This window comes from Triturus cristatus, chromosome 9 (assembly GCF_964204655.1).
Source record: "Triturus cristatus chromosome 9, aTriCri1.1, whole genome shotgun sequence".
Classification (NCBI taxonomy): Eukaryota; Metazoa; Chordata; class Amphibia; order Caudata; family Salamandridae; genus Triturus; species Triturus cristatus.
In genome coordinates, this window is record NC_140592.1 from 613,915,476 (window position 1) to 613,939,746 (window position 24,271).

General features: G+C 43.8%; 1 protein-coding gene across 1 annotated transcript in view; it reads left to right on the top strand.

Moving 5' to 3' along the window:
* Positions 1-24,271, top strand: part of WDR62 (WD repeat domain 62) — a 699,214-nt gene that overhangs the window by 387,125 nt on the left and 287,818 nt on the right. Inside the window, exon 22 of the mRNA XM_085625650.1 lies at positions 20,639-20,890. Coding sequence (XP_085481776.1) covers positions 20,639-20,890 — 252 coding nt within the window. The remainder of the gene's footprint in view (positions 1-20,638; positions 20,891-24,271) is intronic.

The following is a 24,271-nucleotide window of genomic DNA, read 5'->3' on the forward strand; positions in this document are numbered from 1 at the left end:
CAGACGAAGTTAGCTGCATACCATTATCTGTCAACAAAATATGAGGAACACCTTCCCTCCAGAAGACTTCTCGCAAATTGGCAATGGTACCCTTAGTAGAAATATCTTTCAAAAATATGACCTCCAACCAATTGGAATAAACGTCTACCAGCAACATGGCAGATTTAGGATCCGGAACCACTCCACCCAGAGGTCCAATAAAATCCAAACCAACTGTATGCCTCACCTCTCCTGGATCTTGAATATGACTCATAGCAGCTTGTCCACCCACCTTAAGATGCTTTTCACTCTCCTTACACACCAAACACCCTTCTACCCAATCTTTCACTTGAGCATTTACACCAGGCCACCCAAAATGTCCTTCACTCTTTTCTGAGTCATGTTCTGCCCCAAATGCCCTTCATGGGCTAGCTGTGTGTTTTTTCTTCTCAGATTCTCTGGAGGCACAAAGATGTCCCCTCTCATCAACACTGTGTTATCACAGACAGACAACTAATCCAAAAGTTTAACAAACGGTCTTACTGCAGCAGTAACACTGCTCTCCCGCCTACCTCCCTTCACCTCCAACAACACTTCATCTTTGCCCATTTCCTGCACCCACTCTTCTTGAGAAAATACACCTAGACCATAGCAAGCAACATCCTCTAACCAAGCCACAGCACCCTCTTTCTCCAAATTGCAAACAGCATTGCCGTCAACCAGCTCCCAGCTGACAGAGAAACGAGACAAGTCATCAGCTTGAGAATTGCGCCATCCAGGAATGTACTTCACAGTATATATATTCTTGTAAACAAGCCACCAGTTTTGCTAACCTGGCCGATCTTCTTCCAGCCCCACCCGGAGTTAGCACCTTTAATAATGGTTTGTGATCTGTCCTCAAGAGGAAGTTAATGCCCCACAAATATGAAGTAACCTGTGGCCCAGGCAGCCGACAGTGCTTCACACTCGATGACAGAGTATTTTTTCTCTTTCTCTGTCAATGACCGTGAGGCAAAAGCTACTGTACACTCCAGTTTGCCATGAAACTAAGCCAACACAGCTCGCACCCCTGACGCACTAGTATCAACCGTGAGGACGGATTTCAAGGACGCATCAAAGGATACCAGGATACCAACACCACACACCTCCTGTTTAGTCATTTTAAAAAAAAAATTCTGGACATCACTCCACTTGAATGTGCACCCTTTTTTTACTAAAAGCTTCAAACCCTCAGTGTTAGTCGTTTTTTTGTTTTTTTTTACAAACTTGGCATAGTACTCAATGAGCCCCATAAACGACCTCAATTGATTTTTGTCATTGGGTTGAGGAACCAATCTTATAGCAGACAATACTTCTCTCTTTGGTTTCAGCCCCTCTCCTGAAATGTTAAGCCCCAAATACTTTATTTCCTTGCAAAGAAATACACACTTTTCCTTCCTCAATGTAAGGCCGACTTCCAAGACTTTTATGAGAATCATGTTGTGCTGTTCCACAGTTGCTCCATAAATTAAGACATCATCCTGAAAGGAAATATTATTATTGAAGCCTTCAAACACTTGATACATGACCCTTTGAAAGATGCTTGCCGCCGAAGATAACCCGAACGGCATTCTAGTGAACCTAATTGTACCATCCATTGTGATAAATGCTGGCACATCTTTGGAAGACTCATCTAGCCTCCTCTGATTGGAAGAACTTTTAAAATCCAACTATGAAAAGTACTTACAACCCTTCAACAACATGAGTAGCTCATTACTGTTTGGAAGTGGAAAACAATCAGTGGCGATATTCTGGTTCACATTGCTCAAATCTACATTAAACCTTAAATGGCCTTCCGATTTTTTGTGACCACAACCGGAGAAACCCAACTGGAGGCTTCCACAGGTTCGATCACCCCTTGCTTTCACCATATCACGCAACATACTGCTCACTTCATTCCTCACCCCAATTGGGAACCTTGCGCAATTTATGCTTGATGGGTATAGCGCCAGGTTTCATTTGAATTTTGTGGACATACCCCTCCAGGACCCCCAACTCCTCTCGAAACACATCCTTCACCCCACTCAAAATCTCCTCTACACTGCAGTCATCTACAACTATCACCTGCTCAGCTCTTCTTTGGTTCCAATGATTGACAGGTCATATTGGTGTATCCACCCCAAGATCGGTGGATCGCTTCTGAAATATAAATTTTCCCTTTAATCTCATGTGTTTTGAACTTTTAGCAGGACACCAAATAACCTAAAATGTCTATTTCCTCCCCTTGGTACCCACCCGGACAAATATCCGTGGGTGATAACTTCAAGTGAGCCCAAGACTTAAAAAAACATCCTTAGGTATAATAGTATACCTGGAACCAGTGTCCACCATATGCTCCACATCTACACCTGCCAGGGAGAACCATGCCTTAGGTCAAGTCTTACTTTTTTTTGTTTCATCATCATCGCCCACACTCAAAACACGCTCTCTGCACTCCCCGAGACCACATCTCTGCTCCTCTCCATCAAAACAGCCACCTTGGACTTAGGCCACACCTTACATCCTTGTGTAGTGTCCTTTCCTACCACATTAACTGAACTTCTTCCCAATGGCTTAACAATTGTTTGCTTCAGAAGCATGAAATGTACTCCCACACCTATTACACCTGCTAGGGCCAGGTCTTCTGTAATTGATGGGTAACCTTTCCACTAACACCAACCCTGCACACACTGTTCCAAACATCATCAACTTCAGTCACACTACCACTCTCACTCACACCAGATACAGAAAGCTTGCTCATTTCTCTCATGAAGAACTCTGACTCCTCCACCACCTTTGTCAAACTAATGGCATCCAGATAGCCGTATGTGTATCTTGCGGCTCTTACACTGTACCATGAGTTGATCTCTAAACATCTCATCCCCCATACCTCCAAATTGACACTTCACAGATAATTCCCTCAGTCTAGACACAAATTCATCAATAGTTTCCCCAGCCGCTGCGGTTGAGTATAGAACTTGTACCTGGCCATAACCACATTTGTTAATTTTGCAAATCTGATGTTTAATCTGCATTTAGCTTCTACAAACACATCTGAAATTCTAGCAACATTTTTCAAAGTAGGTTGCAAAAATTTGAACACCTTCTGTGCTTCTGATACAGACAATTTAAAAGAAGAGCTTTTTTGCTCGCAAAAGTAAAGTTCTCGCTATCCACAGCTACCAGGTAATTATCAAACATGTAAATCCAGTCTTTCCACTGAATAGATGGTGTCCTTTGAAGCTGCAAAAATGGTGGCGGCTCTGCAATAGAAGCCTGCTCCACGTCCCCTTTCTTCTACTTATTTATAGGCAGCTGTAGAGGAATTCTTTCTCTTTTTTTTAAACACTCTTAAGATATTATTAAATAAAAAAATACTGATCACGCTGAAAATCTTCTCTTTACACGCAGAAATGGTGAGCGCATCACCCCGCTCTCTTTCCCTGGTACATAGATCCACAACCTCTTGAAAGAAGAGGCACCTTTAACACAAAGATGAGGGTTGCACGTCACCACGTCGACGTGCAAATCCAAAGCTTCGGGCCAAAATGGCAATCAGCACCGCAATGGGAATCCGCCCACATGAAGCACACGTCGGCGATCCCAGAAGTGAACGCGCAGCTCATATAGGCACCCCTTACAAAGCAGAAGCAACCTAGACGAGTTCTGTGCAATGTGAGCACAAAGAAGACCATGTGTTGCGGTGAGTGAAAAATTGTCTAGCAAGCGCGACAAAGAATTTTCAATTCTATTAAGGACACGGAGGCGAGGATTATGCTTCTCTTTGCTTTACTGCAAACCACAGCAGCCAATAAAAACAACTTTAAACTCCAGCATACCCCGGAAGTACAACCCCCTCCATAGTATGCCCCAATCACTGTCAGTACTTTAGTATATATAGTCCGAACCACGACATCACTTCCTTTCTTTGCATGAAACTCTTAACACAGTTCACAAACTTGACCGTTGAACACTGGACCACCGATTTCCCCATCGACGTGCGTCCAAACTTGAACCTCGAACTTCCTCTCCGGAAGGCGATGTCATCTGTCCAAAGCGAAGATGAGTTGTCTCCCTGAAGAGCCGTAACATCCTTGCCGATGCCAAAACTCCCGAACCTCAAGGTTGCTTGGTCTGTTCACCTGAAATGGAAATTGACATCGTAACGTCCATACAAAATGACGTTAAAGGCAATGTATAGGATTACCGGGTGGGTACAACATTATAACAAGTACATAATAATGCCATCATTCCAGATGCTTGGGTGGGATAATCCTCGCCTCCGTGTCCTTAATAGAATTGAAAATTCTTTGTCGCGCTTGCTAGACAATTTTTCATTCTATGGCAGTCCACGGACGCTCCGATTATGCTAGTTTAAAGTTGATTCACCACCACCGAAGCTACTTCCACAATAGGTTTATGATAGAACGTTTTGAATGTGGAATCAGCCGACCAGTCCGCCACAGTCATGATATCTTGCAACCGGGAACCCGCCCCCAAAGACTTTGAGGCCATAGCTCCCCTAACAGAATGAGCTCCAAAAATGGAAACATCCACCCCCGCAAGACCCAGTAACCAAGTGACCCACCTGGCCAGGGTTGCAGATGTGACCGGGCGAAAAGGTCTCTGAAGAGCAATTAATAATTGTCCTGATACATCAGCTCTAAATTCCCTAGTACAATCTTCATAAACCTTCAAACACTTGACCACACACAATTTGCTGTGGTGAGGAAAGGCAGGATATGTAATACACAGAGAATGCGTTTTAGTACGCCTGGAAATCGTAAAGGAAACTCCCGAAGGAGTAAATACTCTACCTGCCAAATCCAATGCCCGCACATCCGACACTCGTCTACATTAGATTAGACACAGCAAGACTGTCAATTTTGCCGATAATTGTTTCCTAGACAGGGCTTCATTATTCGGCCAGTTCCTCAAAAAACGCAATACCACCGAAACATCCCAAAGTACGGTGTACTTAGGTTGAGGAGGGTTCAGTAAACGAATCCCTCGTACCACCTTACAAACCAAAGGGTGTTCCCCCACCGGTCTGCCCTCCACATGCGGATGGCCCGCCGAAATTGCCGATCTAAAGTTATTCACCGTCCGGTATGCCAAACCGGATTTGGCCAATTCCGACAAAAAATTCACAATTAGATGGATGTCGGATCCCACTGGATCACTGTGTCGCTCACCACACCAACCAACCCATCGTTTCCAAGTTGATTCGTATCGCTTGTGTGTGGAGGGTGCCCACGCCTGGGATAAGAAAAAGAGTGTCTTGCGAAACTCCCGGCACCTGCCAGCGACGCCTGAAAGTCTCCAGGCCATGAGAACTAACTGGTTCTGCAACACTAACGGGTGGCGAAGCCCCTGAGGATCCGTGAGAATGTCCGGAAACGAGCGAAGTCGAACCGGAGGAGCACAGGCCAAGGTCAAGGCGGTTGGGAACCATGCTTGCGCTTTCCAACAAGGAGTAACCAGGACCAGTTCCGCTCTCTGTCTGCGAGTTTGTGCCAACACTCTCGGGATCATGGCAAATGGTGGAAAGGCATATAGAATGCCCGTCGTCCACGAGTGAAGAAAGGCGTCCGAGCCGACCGCCAGAGGGTCCGGCCGCCAACTGTAGAACCGTGGAAGCTGACTGTTGAGTCTGGACGCAAACAGGTCCAACACACAAGGTCCCCACTTGAGATTCAACGCTTCAAAACTGCTGGGATGCAGCTTCCAATCGCTGCTGTCCTGCAAATGTCGTGAATTCCAATCGGCAATCACGTTGGATGACCCGGGAATATATTCCGCCGTCACCACCAGACGATGGTCCAGGCAATAATGCCAGAAGTCCTTAGCTATCTCCGCCAAGAGGCGAGATCGGGTCCCTCCGAGCCGATTGATGTATCTCACCGCGGACACATTGTCCATGCGGAGCAGAATGCAACAAGAAACCTTCTGCGGGGCAAGAGTCCGAATCGCAAATGCTCCCGCAAGAAGTTCCAAGCAGTTTATATGCAATTTCAGCTCCTCCTGAGACCAACGACCCCCTGTCTCCATGGTCCCGCAACGCGCTCCCTAGCCCCATCGACTCGCATCCGATTCTATCACTACATCCGGGCTGGAGGAGAAAATGGCCCTGCGTTCCATGCATCCATATGGTCTAACCACCAATTGATCTCCGTACGAGCCTCTGCTGAAAGGGCTATCTGTTGTGCATACGAGAGACCCTTGCGAAGATGCAAAATTTTCAATCTCTGAAGGGCCCTGTAATGCAATGGACCCGGAAATATCGCCTGAATGGACGCAGCCAACAGGCCATCAAGGCGAGCTAGCGTCCATAAGGATATTGTCGGAGAGGCAAGCGCTCTCCTCAATTCCTTCCTGATTGCCACTCTCTTCCTCAAAGGAAGCAGTAACTGACACGTGAGAGAGTTGATCTGAAATCCCCAAAAATCCATCGATTGCGATGGAGTCAGAACCGACTTCTCTAGATTCAAGAGGAAACCTAGTTCCTGCAACAGTCGGAGCGTCCAAGACAGGTGCCTCATCAAGAGTTCTCTCGACTGTGCCATAATTAGAATGTCGTCGAGATAAATTATCAGACGTACCCCCCGTTCTCTCAACCATTGCACTACCGGTCTCATGAGTTTGTAGAAACACCAAGGGGCGGAAGACAGACCAAAGGGCATCGCGGAAAACTCGAACCACTGGTCGCACCAGAGAAACTGGAGAAACCTTCTGTGTGGCGGGAATATAGGAACCGCCAGATAGGCGTCCTTCAGATCTAAGCGAACTAGCCAATCCTGCTCTAGAAGGATGTCCCTCAGTAAATGGATGCCCTCCATTTTGAAGTGGCGATACACCACCCAAGCGTTGAACTCCCTGAGATTCAACACTAAGCGACACCCTTTGTCCTTTTTCGGAACCAAGAAGATCGTGCTTACAAAACCCCGAGGATGGGGAATAGACCTCACTATTGCGCCTTTTTGGAGTAACGCCTCCATTTCCCTGTCGATGAAACTCTGTTCTTGTAGGGAAAAATGTAGGGAGCCGGGCACCTGACTCTGAGTCGGATTGGCGTAGAACTCTATGTGGAAGCCCTGCACTGTTTGTAAAACCCAGGGATCGACCGTAATCTCTTGCCACCTGTGAAGGAACAACGCAATGCGACCTCCCACCATGCACTCTGTGGTATTCAAAATCATTACCTGAATAGGAACTATCTCCGGCATTTTGTTGTCCTCTGTAGACTCCTCTGTGGCCTCGCCCTCGGCCACCCCTATTGCGGGAGGGGTAAAACTGTGACTTCTGACCACCTCTGCCTCTTTGTTTAGCACCTCGGGAGGTCTGGTTATAACCTCGGCCGGACCCTCGACCCCTGGAGCGTCCGGCCCTATCAAAAACACCAGTGTGGAACACCTTCTTGATGTTAGCCTGCGCCTTATCAAGTGCCGAAAACGTGGCGACGTATTTGCCCATTTCCTTGACAAATTTATCGCCAAACAACATGCCATTGGCCAGGGAACCCGGTTCCGTCGTGGCCATCTCCGCCAGTTGAGAGTCTATGCGCATCAAGAAGGGGCGCCTCCTTTCCGTTGACAGCACCACATTGGCATTGCCCAAAAAACACAGGGCCGTTGAGCCCACTCCATAACCTCCGAAGTGTCCAACGGCGTGTTTTGATTTTTGGCGTTAACCGCCGCATCTAAGATTTTGGTAAGGGGGCCCGAAACATCCAGTAGTTTATCCTGGCACCCCCGCCAGGCTCTGTCCAAACCCTTATTCGGGTCCTTTGCGAATTTTCGCATAAATGTAGCCATATTCGGATCTAACTCTGGCGTGTCCGCCACTTTTCCATTCAGCGAGGGTCTCGGGCATTCCGACCGTAAGGTGGCGCGCACCTCCTTCTCGAAACCCTGTTGTAGGTTTACCCCCACATAATGGGCCACCTCGGGACAAGGAACCCACTCTGAGGATCGAGGGTGTATAAGACTCTGAGGATCAAATAAAAGATTTTTGGGAGCCTGACTATCATCTGCCTTATAAGCAGTATGTGTCGCCTTTTTCGATTTCTTCTTAGGCCTCACCGACTCCACCTCCGAGTCAGAAGTATTTGTAGTAGAGGGAAAAGAGTCATCCGTGGTATAAGCCGCCATGGAGCCATGGTCTTTCATGACGTTTTTGGCCATGCGCGCCAAAACCTTGGCAGAGGACTGCGAAGTTCCCGCGCCACTATGGTGAGTCTTCATCTTCCTCTTGCCATATTTGAGGAGAGGCTTGGTAAAAGGTTTTAGGGCTTTTATTGAAGCTTTATTAACTGAACCCTGGATGTGGGTATCCAGGGCCTCAACCAAATTCTCCTCCAATTGTTCAGGCTCCTCATATTCCTCATATGCATCGCACTCTACCCACTGATCTTCCTCTTCGGCGTAGTACGCCATTGCTTCAAGCAGAGAGGTTTGAAGGAGATTCAAGGGGGGGAGCAGCCCAGGGGTCTGTCAGAACCTGTCACTAAAAATTGCACAGCAAACTATGAAACTGAAACTAAAGGTTCTGCAAAAATAGCTCAAGGTGGAAGGAGAACCCCTTAAAACTCCCCTAGAGCAAAGCTCTATGCCGGTAACATGCTCCGGTAAGCGTTCAAATACTGAGGCCAGAGATGGATGCAGTCTTTGTACTCTGTGCGGGAGGAGCCGTTAACTCGTAATGAAGAAAAAACGGGTTCTCGCGCACAGCCACAGCATCCGGGGCAACGACGCGACCGCTCTCAGCACGAGCGTGTCGTGTCTGCCTCCTCCTTCTCCACCGCCCCCTAGCGCTCGTAACCACCGAGCGACGCGCGCGCGCAACAGTACACGACGTCCCCAGAGGGACCGAAGTCGATAAACAAAACATCTCAGAAAAAGCTGACAAGAGCGCGCACAAAACTAACAACACAGTGAAAAGAATCCTGAATCTCTACGCCAGCGGCACAATCGTCAATACAAGAACTTCCCCCACAATTTACCACAACGATAAAAAGGTAAGGAAAAGCACTTATCTGCTACTGCAGCAGCAAAGAAAGAGGAAGTGATGTCTTGGTTCGGACTATATATACTAAAGTACTGACAGTGATTGGGGCATACTATGGAGGGGGTTGTACTTCCGGGGTATGCTGGAGTTTAAAGTTGTTTTTATTGGCTGCTGTGGTTTGCAGTAAAGCAAAGAGAAGCATAATCGGAGCCTCCGTGGACTGCCATAGAATTCCAATCGCTATGGATTCAATCGCATGCTCGGACACAGTAAGGGGAGCTGTGTCACTTGAGCAATTAAAATACAACCAGTGTCCCCTGCACACAAAGCGACGGCTCTTTTTTTTTCTTTTTTTAAACAAAGAGTACCTGAAAAAGGTTGGATCCATAAACCCTTTAAAGTCCCCACCATGGCTGTCCTTTCATTCACTGTGAAAGAGGCTTCGTAAACCTTACGCATGGCGTGTTCTCTCCGTCACGAACCAGGTGGGCTGAACGTTGGAGGCTGCCTATAGATCGTCAGCAAAAGTGTAGTAAATGAAGCTAATTTGACATCCAGAGATGAGTTAGAGCTTCTTTATTCAGCCCACCAAAGGACGTGACCTATCCCTCTCCAACCTCCAAACCAACTGCCCACCGCATTTAAAAGATAACATACAGAACCTTGACACCAAGGTTCTGTTCATAACAATACAATTACAACACAAATCTTTCACCTCCTTTGTCAAGGGACTAAGATCGTCGTGCGTCCCCCAAAGGGGTTTTACTGATCATCTGTTGTGATGGAAGTGAAATGTCACCAGATTCCAGGTGTGGAACTTCAGGGCATTGAAGGTTCGGGGCTCGTGCTGTGTTGCGACTCAAAGAAGAAGGGCAAATGGCGGATTACAGAGGTGCGGTATGAGTGCACTTTGTACGTCATTCCCCTGTAGATAGGCACGTCGATGACACAGATGTCAACCAAAGAGATTTAGTTTGATGCTTCCATGATGCTTCCATCACTATGGGCTCCCAGGTGTAGTTATCCCAAGGGTGTAGATTCTCTTAAACTGAACTAGGCCCTGGATCCTTCAGGCTGTCAACTAGCAATTCTCAGGCCATGGCTTCTTCAATTGAACCAATCCCTCTTTTTGCTTCTCTGAAGAACACATCCCCTCATATCCTGCCCATCTCTCCAATTCTTTTTCCCATGTTGCTATTCCGGGTCCCCCTGGGGTCTTCCAGTGTCTTGTGATTTCTCTTTTTGCTAAGATAAATGCTAGATCTTGAAATGTATTGGTGACCTTAGTTTTAGAGGTGTCAGGGAACCAACCCAGTAGGCAATGGGCCGGCGTACAGGGAATTGTGTTTTCTGTGACTACTGCTACCACCTTAGTGATTTCCTCCCTGTAGTTGTGTAGTACCGGTCATGACCAGAGCATATGTAGCATCTCCCAAAACCAATTTCACCGCATCGTGGACAGACTGCATCCGCTCTTTGGCCAGGCCTAGTTGTTAAGTTCATTATTGAAGAATCATCCACTTGTATGTCTTGAAAAATGTATTCAAGTAAGCAGTACACACCACCAGCCCTTCAAGACCCGACTGACTATTGTTCAGTTCAGACCCACTAGAACATTCAACTCATGGAACTCTACATCATAAGGTGACATGTATAACATTCCTTACCTAGCAACCCTACATCATAAGGTGACATGTATGACATCCCACACCTAGCAACAATTACTCTATCAGGAAACACATTTATTCTTGTCCTCCATGGAAGTGTTTGTCTTTCCTGTTCCCTGAGTCTTGTGATGCTTCACTCTTGACTATGCCTCTGCCCCTGTTGCCCATGTTGTTTCACCTTCACCTGCAGCTCATCTGTTGCCTCCCCTCCCCAGTCTTTTGCCTTTAAAAAAAACATTTTAACTATTTTGTACCTGTTATACTCCCTGTTGCTCAACTATCCTTTCCCGCTAATGGGCGTTGACCTCTGGTCTTTTCCTTTGGCTAATTGTGACTTGAACCTTTTCGAGTTTCTTCTTTTAAATGATCATGTTCATGTGCTTTGCCCCAGTATTTTCTTGATTGTCTATGGCATCATTTAGAGCCGCGACATAATGGTGCTCCTTTTATCTCCATTCCCACAGCATATGTTTAGATCTCCCTTTGTGTTTGTAGCTCTAATGTTCCCTTTTCATTGTTACACAAGGTGCTGTATTGCAGAAAAAGCTGCATTCTCATGGACGTTTCCACCTGCTGCAGATTCTTCACCTTTTATCCCTCAGGCGCCAAACTGGAACAGAGGAAGTATTCAGCAGTGCCTCTGCGTGCAGATGTGTGGCTCTGCGTGGCTCCAAGATGAATCTATACCATTCCAGAATTGAGAGAGCAGAGCGGCACATAAGCGCCACTCCTACATACAGATATCACTTCTTTTCTTTCTACGGCATTCTATGGGGATCCATAACTCCGCTATCAACTGAAACATTGGGGCACATTCCTAGGCACCATAACAACACTGGTCAAACTTCCGTTCTGACTCCATGCTAATCCTTTCTGTGCCAGGACCTATACGGATTCCCCCGAAGCCACCTGTAATAAAGATGAAAGCGATGAATATGAAGCAAGTACTTTATTAGCAACCTCGTACAGGCACAGAGATGTACACACGTCCACAGCTACACTCCAACTGTTCAGCCCGTGTTCCACCCACCACCACGAGAACATAGAACCCAGAACACTCATGCCTCATAACTCTATTAAAGAGACATCACTACACATCCCCTTTCTTTATCTATGCAAAACCCTTATCCTCTCTTATTAAATAATGGAAAGAAAACCAAAAACAAAACACAAAAAAAAACTATACATAAGTAATACAAACATAATCATTAAGTTTCACAGGTTTGAAAATTTTCCTCCCAAAACTGCTAGTTTTTTCCGCGCAATTTTGGCTATTTGAATTTAAATTACTACACTCAAGAGTATGACAAAGCTCATTGTCCGTGAAACAAGTATCTTCCACTTGAACATTTTCGTTGGCTGTATTACTAATATTGATCCACCAATACTTGTCATAACTTGAACCAGAACTGGTAGGACAATTATCATTAACGCCATCATAATTATTAGCTAATGCTAGTTTGCTCATGTGGTAGATAGATCCATCTTCTAGTTGAACAGTATTTCTATTAACTTTAACAATTTTTCTAGGTTCACTAAATCTATTATCACCTTTGACAATCTTCCTACTGGATTTCACCCTTACCCATTGTCCCACATGAATATTGACATCCTTAACACCATGCTTGTTATCAAAATATAACTTATTCTTTTGTTGAGACTCACACATAGAACTTCTAATTACGTCAATGTCCCAATTTGCCTTCCCACCTTTGTTCATCCAACCAGGATTAACTTTGGAGTGTGGAATCCTGCCTCTCATAATAGCAAAAGGACTATTGCCAATTGATTCATGAATAGTAGTTCTATGGCTCCATAACATTTTCATAATTTCTGTATTCAGATCTTTCTTATTCTTCTTGGAAAGCTGTACTATTCCTTTAATGACTCTGTTCATCCTTTCAACTACAGCATTACCCCTTAGGTGGTACAAAGCAGTGAACTTTTGTTCAATACCCGCATACTCCATAAATCTTTTCATTTCTAAGGACTTGAACTGAACACCATTGTCCGTAAGTAGAGATTTAGGGAAACCTTCTTTTAGAAAAATATTTTCCAGAAATTTGATAACAGAGTTAGTGTCAATCTTTGTAACAATCTCCAACTCAACCCATTTAGAAAACATATCCATCAAAACAATGATATACCTTTGTGAACCATCATTCCATATTAAAGGTCCCATGAAATCCAAAGCTAAATCCTCCCATGGTAAATTTGGACAAACTAAGGGACTTGATGGAGGATTCAAAGTCTTTTGGGTTTTGTCAGCTGAAACGCATTCAACACACGACCTCACAAAACGTTCTGTTTCAGTGTCAATTTTAGGCCACCAATACAAAGATTTCACCTTTCGTTTGGTAAGTGCAATACCAGGATGTCCTTCATGGCATAAAGTAAGAATTTTATTTCTGATACTGGAAGGTGGAATTATTTTTTCCCCCCTTACTAAAAATATTCCCTCAATGCCAAGTTCGTTTCTAACTTCCCAGAACGCTTTGAGTTCACCCAGGCAATCATGTTTGTTGCACTCTAACCAACCTTGTTCTACATAATGTTTTACTTTTTTCACAATGACATCATTCATCTGTGCTTCAACCCACTCTTTTTCTTGTAAGCCATGGGATTTCTCATCCGTGAAAATCCCAGCAACGCAAACATCATTCCATGAACTGGAATCAATTTCAGTGAGAGGTAAAGATAATCTGCTTAAGAAATCAGCTGTAACATTCATTTTGCCAGGGACATATTGCACCTTATAAATAAAATCTTGTAAACGCATGGAAAACCTTGCGATCCTGGCTGAAGCCCTGGATAAACCTTCAGTTGTCAATACCTTAGTTAAAGGTTTATGATCTGTTCTAATAGTGAATTCCCTTCCCCAAATAAACTTTCTGAAATGCTCTAAAGCCCATACACACGCCAAAGTTTCTCTCTCTATGACAGAATACTTTTCCTCCGTGGGCGATAGAGACCTTGAAGCAAAGGCTATAACATTCTCACCCCCACTGTCATTGCTTTGGGAGAGAACTGCGCCTAACCCTTTGCCACTGGCATCAGTGGTTACGAAGGTCGGAGCAGAAGGATTAAATCCTTTTAATGTGGGTGCTTTAACAATTGCAGCCTTGATGTTCAAAAAGGACAACTGACAATTGTCAGACCACTCAAACTTACTCTTATTTTTAAGTAAGGCACGCATGTCATGTGTTTTTTCTGCAAATTTTTCCACAAATTTTGAATAGTATTCAGCTAGACCTAAAAATGAACGGAGTTCATCTTTGTTAGACGGTGGTGGAGCTTTAGATATGGCTTCGACAAGTTTAGTTTTGGGTTTAATGCCCTCGCGACATATAACATGGCCTAAATAAGTCACGCTAGATTCCGCGAATTTACACTTACTCATCTCACCTGTTAAACCCCTATCTTGAAGTACCTGGAGGACACTCCTCAAGGTTTCATCATGATGTTTTTTTGACTTCCCTATAATCAATATGTCATCTTGAAAGAAAACTACATTTTGAATGTGACCTAACAGCTGTGTCATGAGTCTCTGAAAAACAGCTGCTGCAGACGCTAAACCAAACGGCATACGGCGGAATTGGAAGCATCCAAAAGGGGTACAAAAAGCTGTCAAATGTTTGCACTTAGGATCTAACTTGATTTGATGGTACGCTGATGACAAATCTAATGTGGAAAACCATTTGGCATCCCTGGTTAAAGATAACATTTCATCTATGCGGGGTAAAGGAAACTGATCCACAACAATGTTGTTGTTTAAACCTCTTAAGTCTACACATAGTCGAACCTTACCATTGGCTCGTCTTGCGACAACCAATGGAGAAATCCATTCTGAGGATTCTATAGGTTCAATGATACGAGCACTCAATAACTTATCTAACTCCTGTTTAACCTCATCCCGCACTATGAACGGAATGTTTCTTGTTTTATGAATTTTGGGAACGGCATCCTTTTTTAGTTTTATGTGATGTGAAAATCCTTTCAACTTCCCTATTTTATTGCTAAAAACAGGTTGAAATTCTTCGAGTACCCACTTTTGTGTATCTACCGAATCACAAGCCACTATGACTTGCTCAGGACTGTTAGGATTTAAAATTATATTTAACTTACGTTGATCCTTCCATCCTAAAACAGAAGGTCCTTCTTTAGCTACATACAATTTACACAAAGCAGATCTGGTTTTAAATCTGAAAACTAACTCTCTAAAACCAATGATGTCAATCTTCTCACCAGTGTAACTTTCTGGGTTAATATCAGGTGATTCTAAATGACTACCAATGATTGAACAAAAATGATGTGACCATATGTTCTCCGCTATGATGGTGTAAGGAGAACCAGAATCTGCTGCTACTTGTAAGGATACACCGCCAAAAGACACCCAGCATAAAGGTTTACTATCTCCAGTTTCTCCTATTATTTTTAGTATTTTCTTCTTCTTCTCACATTTACTTTTGATATCATTGTCGCTATCGTCTGAAGAAGATTCTTCTGTATCACTCTCCTTTACACAAGCAACTTTCTTATTACTTTTGTACATTTTACGCCTACAAGCTTTAGCAAAATGGCCTATTAATCCGCATTCTAAACATTTTGCAGTACGTGCTGGACACTTGTAGTACTGTGCTGAATGTGAGGTACTACCACAACGATAGCAAAAATATTGCTGTTGCTTATACCTATTCGAGTTTTCATTTTTTTTAACCTCATTCTTATCCACTTTTTTTTTCTGTGTCTGAGGAACTTTGTTCCGACTGTCAGAGATTTTGTTAACAGTCTCGCTACTCTCCTTTTCAGAAGCAAGAGTGACTTTAGCACAACGTTCTGACAGTTCTGCTTTCTTAACAATAGTAACAATTTCTTTTAAACTAGCATCACCTTCCACCCATAATCTATCTTGTATAGCCTTGTTTTGTGCATACATAACAATTTGATCTCTAATAAGGTCTTCATTGAGATTACCAAATTTACATGTAATAGACAGTTTGCGTAAGGCAGATACATAATCTTCGACGGGCTCATGCTTTTCTTGTTTCCTCTGGAAAAAAGCGTGACGCATAACCGCAACACACACAATTGGTGAGTAGTGTTCATCTAAATCCAACAAAGCAGCTTTAAATACATCAATATCTCCAGCTCTTTCTTTTTGTTGTATTTCTCCATAAACACGTAGACCTTCTGGACCCAAGCAGTACATCAAAAGTCTTTTTTTCCTTTCAGGAGAATAAGTTCCGCTACAATCCTCAAGATTAGCAATGTAATTTAAGAAATATTCTTTCCACTCACTCCACTTGACTGTGGGTTCCCCTGGAGCAGATAAAAATTCTTTTGGTGTTGACAAATGTAAAGCGGACTCGCTGTGATGGGATATTTCTCTCTGAGAAGATGCTGTTGGGGTGGTCATTATTGATGTTGTAGAAAAATTAAAGCAAGCACAAGAAGGATTGTTTCTTATATATATACTTTTCTTTTAAGTTAACACCATCACAAAACGTGAAAGAAAAAAAAAATTGTTACTTTCCTTTACTTTTTTTTTTTTAAACAGTTCCACTTCTCTTTGAATAAATGAAAAAATATAAAAAAAAACGCTTTCAAAGTTGCACTTTACCTCAGGACAGGCTCTTTGTGCAATACGGTGAGATTCTTCTCACCTAGAAGTGCAGGGAAACAACAACGCTCTCGATCCGGCGAAATTCCTCGTTGCCGTGGTTGCAAGAACAACACTGACGAAACAAAATCCAAGATGGCGTCACGTCAGGGTCATGACCAGCGCGGTGACGTTGACGCGCTGGAGCGCATACCCCAATGACGCGAGGAACTTCGGTGAGATGGGAGCGAGAACAGCTCGAGGCTCCGCAAAGTTGAACAACAACAATGCACGAGCGCTTTGAACTGCCGTGAGTTAGGCGTTCGACGATGAGGCTTCACAGGTACCCTTTTTTCTGTTTAAATTTCCAAAATCGTACCTTTCAGCATACAATCGTCTCCTCTAAAGTTTGAAAGACGTAGGTAACTCCAGAAAGACGATACTTGAACACCCAAGTAGTCCTCGGCCTGTATTCATGAATAAAAAAGGTTCTCTCACGAAGACACCTAATTGCGTGGATTCTTCCGAGGTTGCCAGGATCGTCGCCAAATTGTAATAAAGATGAAAGCGATGAATATGAAGCAAGTACTTTATTAGCAACCTCGTACAGGCACAGAGATGTACACACGTCCACAGCTACACTCCAACTGTTCAGCCCGTGTTCCACCCACCACCACGAGAACATAGAACCCAGAACACTCATGCCTCATAACTCTATTAAAGAGACATCACTACACCACCCTCAAACACATTTCAAATGCTGTTCTCCGAACCGCGTCGGCTAGCTTTCAGGCTTAAGTTGTGTTTTGTAATTACGAAAGTGTAGCCAGTCATTATTCAGCCAGACTGATCTCTGATCAACACCAGTACTACCAGAGGCTATAACCCTTATTCGGATCTGGCTCTTATCCGCTGATAAAGTTACCAAGTTAATATGCAGAATGTCTAAATAACAAGTTAACTAATGACCACAGTGTCTTAACTAATTTGTTAATGTGTTGCCACATTCCTGTGTGCCTTTCAAGCTGCTATCTTATACATAGAAATACTGGACAATAGGTTTCACTGCCGAACCCTGTTAGCTTTGCCAATATTTGTCTTTCTCTTACTTGTGATTTTTAAGTCTTGCCTACTGACAGCTTTGAGCTAATTAGTGGTGAATACATTTTAGGGCAATACCCATAGTTTCAGTGGGCTTTTAGTCAGTCCTTTGCTTACAATTGGGTGGAGTTCTTGTTGGTCTCATTTGCTTTCTTCTTATTTGATGTATTTTTTGTACTGCCCCTGGAGCATAGCTACTTTACCATGTTTGTCACTGGATGACTTGCATCATTTCACTGCTCAAATTCAGGGAGCTGCACTTTTCTTTTTCTTTAAGCACTCTGTTGGAAATGGCCTTTTCTGCAGAGTTAACCGTGAATGTTGCAATCCTCCTTCCCTTTCTGCTGGATTCGTTTTTGTTGACTTTAGGACTTTGGGCACTTTGCCACTGCTAAACAATGCTAAATTGCATGTGCTCGCGCCCCAAAAACGTGATAACATTGGTTTATCTTCAACTGACATATGTAATTTACTTCTAAGTCCCTAGTAAGGTGCACTTCCTGTGCCCAGGGCCTGTAAATTCAATGTTATTATTGGGCCTGCAGCACTCATTGTGCCACCCACATACGTAGTCCTTTAATCATAGCCTGCCATTGCTGAGTCTGCATGTGCAGTTTTAAAGTGACATGTCAATCTGCCATGTTGACATTCTCTTGCCAGACCCAAACCTTCCTTTTTAATGCATATAAGTTACCCCTAGGGTAGGCCCTGAACAGCCTAGAGGGCACAGTACAGTGTATTTAGGCTTTCCTGTCTTCAGTTTCTATTTTTGGTCAATTCTGGTGGTGTTTTTTCAGTGTTTCCCAGTGATTTCCATACCTCAAAAAACAGTGCTTTTCAGTGGTTGCTCATTTTCGCGCCATAAAAAACAACTGAAACAGTGTTTTGCTGGTGTTTATGGAACGCTTTGCTTTTAATATTGCTTCTTCCATTTTTCTTCAGAAATTGTTTACTGCTCTACATTTCAGAAGCTTAAAACAGTCATGAAATACTTTCCATTGACCTTTGATTCTGCAGCTCAGGCTGTGTTCTGTCTCCACACAAAGGGCTGCATACCTCCATGTAGTGAGTCTGGAGCCAGGGCTGGAAGGGCTGGACATCTGTACACTACAAAAGCTTGTCTTTGAAGTTTCACCCACTTCAAAGGCACCACTGGGTATAAGAACTTGACCTCAGACACCACCACTTCAGTACACGTTTAGACCTTTGGCTACTCTGCTAGGAAGTCTGCTCTGCCAGGTGGTGCCACCACAACCCTGGACCCTTGGAAGTGGGTCTAAGGTGTTTGCTCCAGAAGGACGATGCATCCTCTGTTGAATCGACACATTGTCACCGCTGATGTTCATATCAGAAGTGGCACATTGCTGTTGCTGCATGGATCGTCACCGATAGAATCACTGCTGCTGTGTGGATCGGCACCAACTGCTTAGCCTCTGTTTCGTGATTCGAACCTGATGCATTGCCTTTGGAACTAACACCTCTCCTCGACTGCACCACTCATCCTCAACATACCCAGGATTAAAGTACCTTTGCTCAGCGGGCCCCACTGGATCCCTGTATCTGGCTCACGCTCCATTGCGGTCAGCCTCAACTTTTGCCTTTCTCTCAAATAGTGATTTTTGCTTCTATGCATTATTTTTACGTAAACATTTTGAAATTCAATTTCTCAAGTTATATTAATTGGATTTTTGTCATTTTGGTCTTGTTATTTATTAAAATATAGTTTATTTTTCTAAACTACTATGGGAGCCTTGTGTGGCGTTTTGACTGTTTGAAGTGTTGCAGAAATACTTTACTTTTTGCCTTCAAGTTCAGGCTTACTGCTCCATGCCAGGCTACCAGAGAGTGAGCATAGGGTAATTCGGGGTTTGCTGGTGCCTTACCCTGACTAGGATATTGGTTACTGCTTGACTAGAGCGCTCACCCCAGTCAACTAGGAACCCAATTTCGAACACACTCTGTAGGAGTACATATGTTATCTTTCTCTTTCACTTGTGTGCTGCTTTGCCCCTACCTACCTGAAACTCCTCTGTAGGTCCACTGCCCACTTCCCATTGCCCCCACTCCCTTGCATTGACTTCTCCCCTACCTGCACCCCTATTTAATGACAAATGCTACTTTTTTTGTTTTTTATTTTTTTGGAGGTCAGGACAGCTGCAATTTGCAGCCTAGCCATTCAGTTTACAAAAAAGTGCTTTGTGCAAGTAAAACGTTTTTCTTATTTTTCAATTCACCGATTGGCGTGGCGTCCACCATCTTGGAATGGATATAAAAAAAAGAATAAAATGGGATCCACGACATTACGTATGCGTAGTGGCACACATACGTGCTAACGCATGTGACCACATAAATCATCAAGCATACCCTCTGGAATGGAATGACATGCCCGATAGCAGCGTTATGACAAATATGGGTGCATGCATTTACTTTTTTCTTTGTATTTTTGGCCAGTGCTGAACAGCATCTGCAATAGCATGTCTTCTGCTGATGCTACACAGTATTGGCAGAAAGCGTTGCAGCAAAACTATTAGGTCAAAAAAGTGAGACCTGTAGGCTTTGACAGTGCTGGTTTCTTTTTCTACTATCACTTGAATGGAGGCGAATGTTCATTCATGTTCACTCATGCAGATTGCCCCTCCCAAGTCCCCACCCACCTGCTCTCCATATTGCTTCTCCTTAAGCTCATTAGTTTCATCCCTACCCCTCTTAGCTTTCTTTTGCATCTTTTTTTTCTTCTTACTTTTAAATCCCCATCATTTCTCTGTTGCTGCACCGCATCGCCATTAGATCCACTGCTTGGCTGTGGTGAGTTGCTAACTGACACCGTCCTATCCACCCATTCCTTTAAAACAAACTTTTTTTTTTTTTTTTTTTTTAGTAGGGTCTGACCTCCGCTTTTTGCTACTGATTTGCTTTCACTTGATGCATTTTTGTTCAGTTATCTTTTTATTTACCCCTCCAAGATTGCTGTCCACCATCTTGAAATGGTCAATTTGAAAAAATAAAAAAAAGGCTGCACCATGATTCATATGTGCAAATGTTTTTGTGCTGGGGCAGTGTTTTTTGTTTTGTCTTTGCTGATGTGCCGTAATGGCAAAAAACCATTTGTTTTCTTTTTGCTGATGCAAAACTGCAACGCCAAAATGTAGCGTAACACCATTGAAAGGCAAGAACTGTTGACCGATACTTGTGTTGTTAGTGTGCATTTTTCAAACTGTTGCCTAAAGACATAATTTCCTCTGACACTAAGTATTTTTTCCTCAACTAGGGAAGAGAAAGCAACAATATGCCCTTTGATCTGCCATTTGTGTCGAGAAAGAAGTACGTACCCTGTGGAAGATGGGCAGAGCGAGCCACCAGAGATCTCATCAAAAGCATTTTAGACACAAGAGAGGACAGTGATTGCCTAACTCCAACCATCATTAAGGCATCTATGTTTAATGAAAATGAGGATGAATTCTCGGCAGAAGAGCGACCAGTCGAGAAAATGCAACCTAAGAATCTAGAGCATCATTTGAAGGTTAGACTTTGTTGTAATTTAAATTTGATTTAATCTCTCTCAGTCCTCAGCTAAGTTTATCTTTGCAGATGAAGGCAAATCAAATGAAAGTGATCAGTGCCACCTCGCAGCAAAATTTTAAGTCTATCAGGCATTATAGTGTAATTCATGGGGGGGAAGTCAGATAGCGGCTTGAATCAATGTCTGTATTTTATACAAAACTGGAATACTCTTTGTAAAAATCAATAGGCATGCTCACTTTTATGGCTAAAGCACGTTGGGTTGGGAGAGTGGGCCAGTGGCTTTTCCATGGCTGGAATGCCTGCAACGTCATATGGCTGTGATAGAGAAGGGTTTCTTTAATCTCAATCTCTTTGTGAAATCATCAAACTGAATCCTCCGCTGGTAGTATGGACCTTTGATGGTTGATACGATGGGTAATAAAAGAGCTAACATCAGAAATACATTGCAAGTACAGTTAAACCAATATGGCTCCTCAAAAAGCACAGAGAGGAGGGTGCCCAAACCTTAAGGGTTTTATTATCAAATTTAGTTCAGGTTATGTATCAAATCAATTAGCAAAACTGATAGAAAAAATGGTAAAAACATACATATTTAAATGTTCCTGTAGTCTAAATGTATTTCATAATCACAAAGAAAATGCAAAACAGTATAACAGGTTCCAAAAAGGAACTCCCATATTCTAAATAAAGTATCAAAAAGATTAAGGGGAAATTCTATGGGGAAGGTGCCAGCATCAGATGAACCAAATTTAAGGTTCATCGGAAAGCGTCTGAGTATACAAGCATGAAGCTTAACTCTCTGTTCAGGGTAAATCCGAGTTGAGGAGAGTTCTTCTCTCAACAAACGTCAGGATAGGATCTGGTCGGCTATTTTAAAGTGCACACAAAGTATGAAAGAAGTTTCCGGAAGGATTCTCCTTATCTTCCGCTGAACAAACCAATGAAAAGACATTGTTCTTGGGGAGCAGGTAGACTCCCTAGTTTCCCAGCTTCCATTAAAGAAGTAATCATCTGGACGACCTTGGATTTAGCATCAGTCCGGTCCGCCTGGTACAAGAAGGTGTCTCCCACCATCTTAGTCTCCATATCCGAGGCCAAAAGTTAATTAAAAGATCAGTGGTCTGCCAGTCTAATACAATAAACCTGTTCTAAACTAACTAGGACATAGATAAGATAGCTGCATGAAAGTGAAAAACAAGACACTTGCAAAATATTTTATAAAATGTGCACTGAGGCCTGGTATAGATTAGTCCAACACTAGATTTAACCAGGTTCTAAATTAATACAGTTAGGATCAGTGAGTTCATTGTGATTACATTTATAATAATTAAGCTAAATCTACAAGGGGCTCTCATTAAAAGGAATATACAGCCACTTCAAGCCAATGATTAATAAAACGCATACATCTGATAGAGACATCTAGCTGCAGGTTCCTTAACTTTTGAATTCCCCCCTGGCACCAGTTTCAGCAGGACCTCTGCGCGCCAGGGGGACTGAGTCCTACAACTCAGCAGTGACGTTGTCTCTGGATATGATGTCAGTGGAGCCATATATGTCCTCTCTGGTGCTCGGACGTCAGTTTCTTCTTTACCGCGCTGTAAACCCAGATCAGGAGAATCGGTTCCTCAGATTGTTTTTTCTCTACTTCGACACCTGTTGTCAGTAGAACAGTGTGCCTTTGTCAAATGTCAACAGGTTTCAAACCTTGTAGATCTTGTAGCCGACATATGTCGGTGACGGACCCGCATACAATTTGTATTTGGTGCTTAGGTGAGCACCACAACGCCGAAGATAGCATTTCCTGCCAGAAGCTAAAACCGAAGTCGCTGAAGGAGCGGTGTTTGAAATTGATGGCAGCACATGTATCACGATCTTCGGAGGCTTCACAGCCTCGGTCTTCATTGTTCTGGGAAGAACATTTGGGAGGGTCGATCTAGGAGCCGAATTTGGTCTGGGGGACGTCTTTCTTTGGGGAATCAAAAGGTAAAGGGCAGTTAAAGTCACCACCACCCCTTAGCAGCAGTCTGATTTGTGCATTGACCTTACTGAAGAAAGCATTATCTGTCGGGAATGGTTGGTTTTGTAATTGGTAGAGTAAGTGCGGTAGGGAGATCATTTTAAAAAGCACAGCGTCCCAAAAGGGACAGAGGAAGAGTGGACCAGAACTTAATGGCACGTCCAAGGTCAGCTAACTGGGGTACCAGGTTACGTTCAAAGGGTCACGTCCTCGGTAGCCCAAGGGTGTGTGTTGTCTATGGCCCAGGATCATATATGTCCCACCTACAGCTGCGCTCAACTTCTGCACCTGAAAGAAAGAAAAAAAAACAAGAAAATACCTCTACAACACCCACCTTCCACAACCGCCCACCCCCCACTCTTATAATTCGTGAACTGGAAGTACCTGTCATGGTGTGAGTAGGGACCAAAGCCAACAGGGCTGTTGTGTGATGTGTGTCAACCTTTTCGCCAAATCCCACACCCCAATGAAAGCCATCCCCATCTAAAAAAGCCACAAGCAGTATGAAACATGTGACTATCACCCACTGTTGAAACCCTTATTGTACATTACAAGGCAGTTGGTGATGCCTGTGATGGGTCGGTGGAGCCGGAGAGTACCGAGCCTCCATCTGTTGGTGCGGGCGAGTCCCCTCCGTCGCGGAGGTCTCTGATCAATCCAGTCGCAGACTGCCTCGGAAGAGTAAAAAAAGTAGGGTTTCCTCTAGAAGATTACTTTCAGGCGAGCTGCAAATTAAATCATGTAGGTGATCTTCATCGCTTCCTGCAAGGATCGGCGTTGTTGTACTTTCATGGAATAGTCTAGGAATATCATCAATTGGGAGGAGCGATATGTCAGTTGGCCGGCCTTGCGTGCCACCCTGATGATTGCCCTTCTATCAGGATAGTCAAGGACTCACACAATAAACCTTAGGTTCTCCCATCTTGCCCTACAGAGTGACTTTGAGGTCCTGAATTGCATGTAGAATAAGAGGACTGTGGATCGCCATTCACCAGGGGATCGCCCCCTGCCGTGCCCCCTTGACCCATATGAGCATGTTGTTTGCTATATTTATCACTTTTCTGCTGGGAGACCGCTGGTTTGTCCAGTGCAGTAATGACATTGTGATGAGATAGGGGCCCTGAAGGACAAATCTTATTTGTGAGCGAAAGCACTTCTTGCAATCGAGCACTGGCACCGACGGGGATCAAGACTATGTTCCTGATGTTGCGCAGCTAAGACATCACAGTGGCCTCTACTGCGCTTCAAAGGCCTCTTGATGGAGTGCCAGGAGGAGAAAGAGAAGCAGGCAACCAGCTCGCCCCACATCCGCAAACCCTTAGGCCTGCCCCTGGGCTATGTCTGTCTTTATTGGCCCCAGCC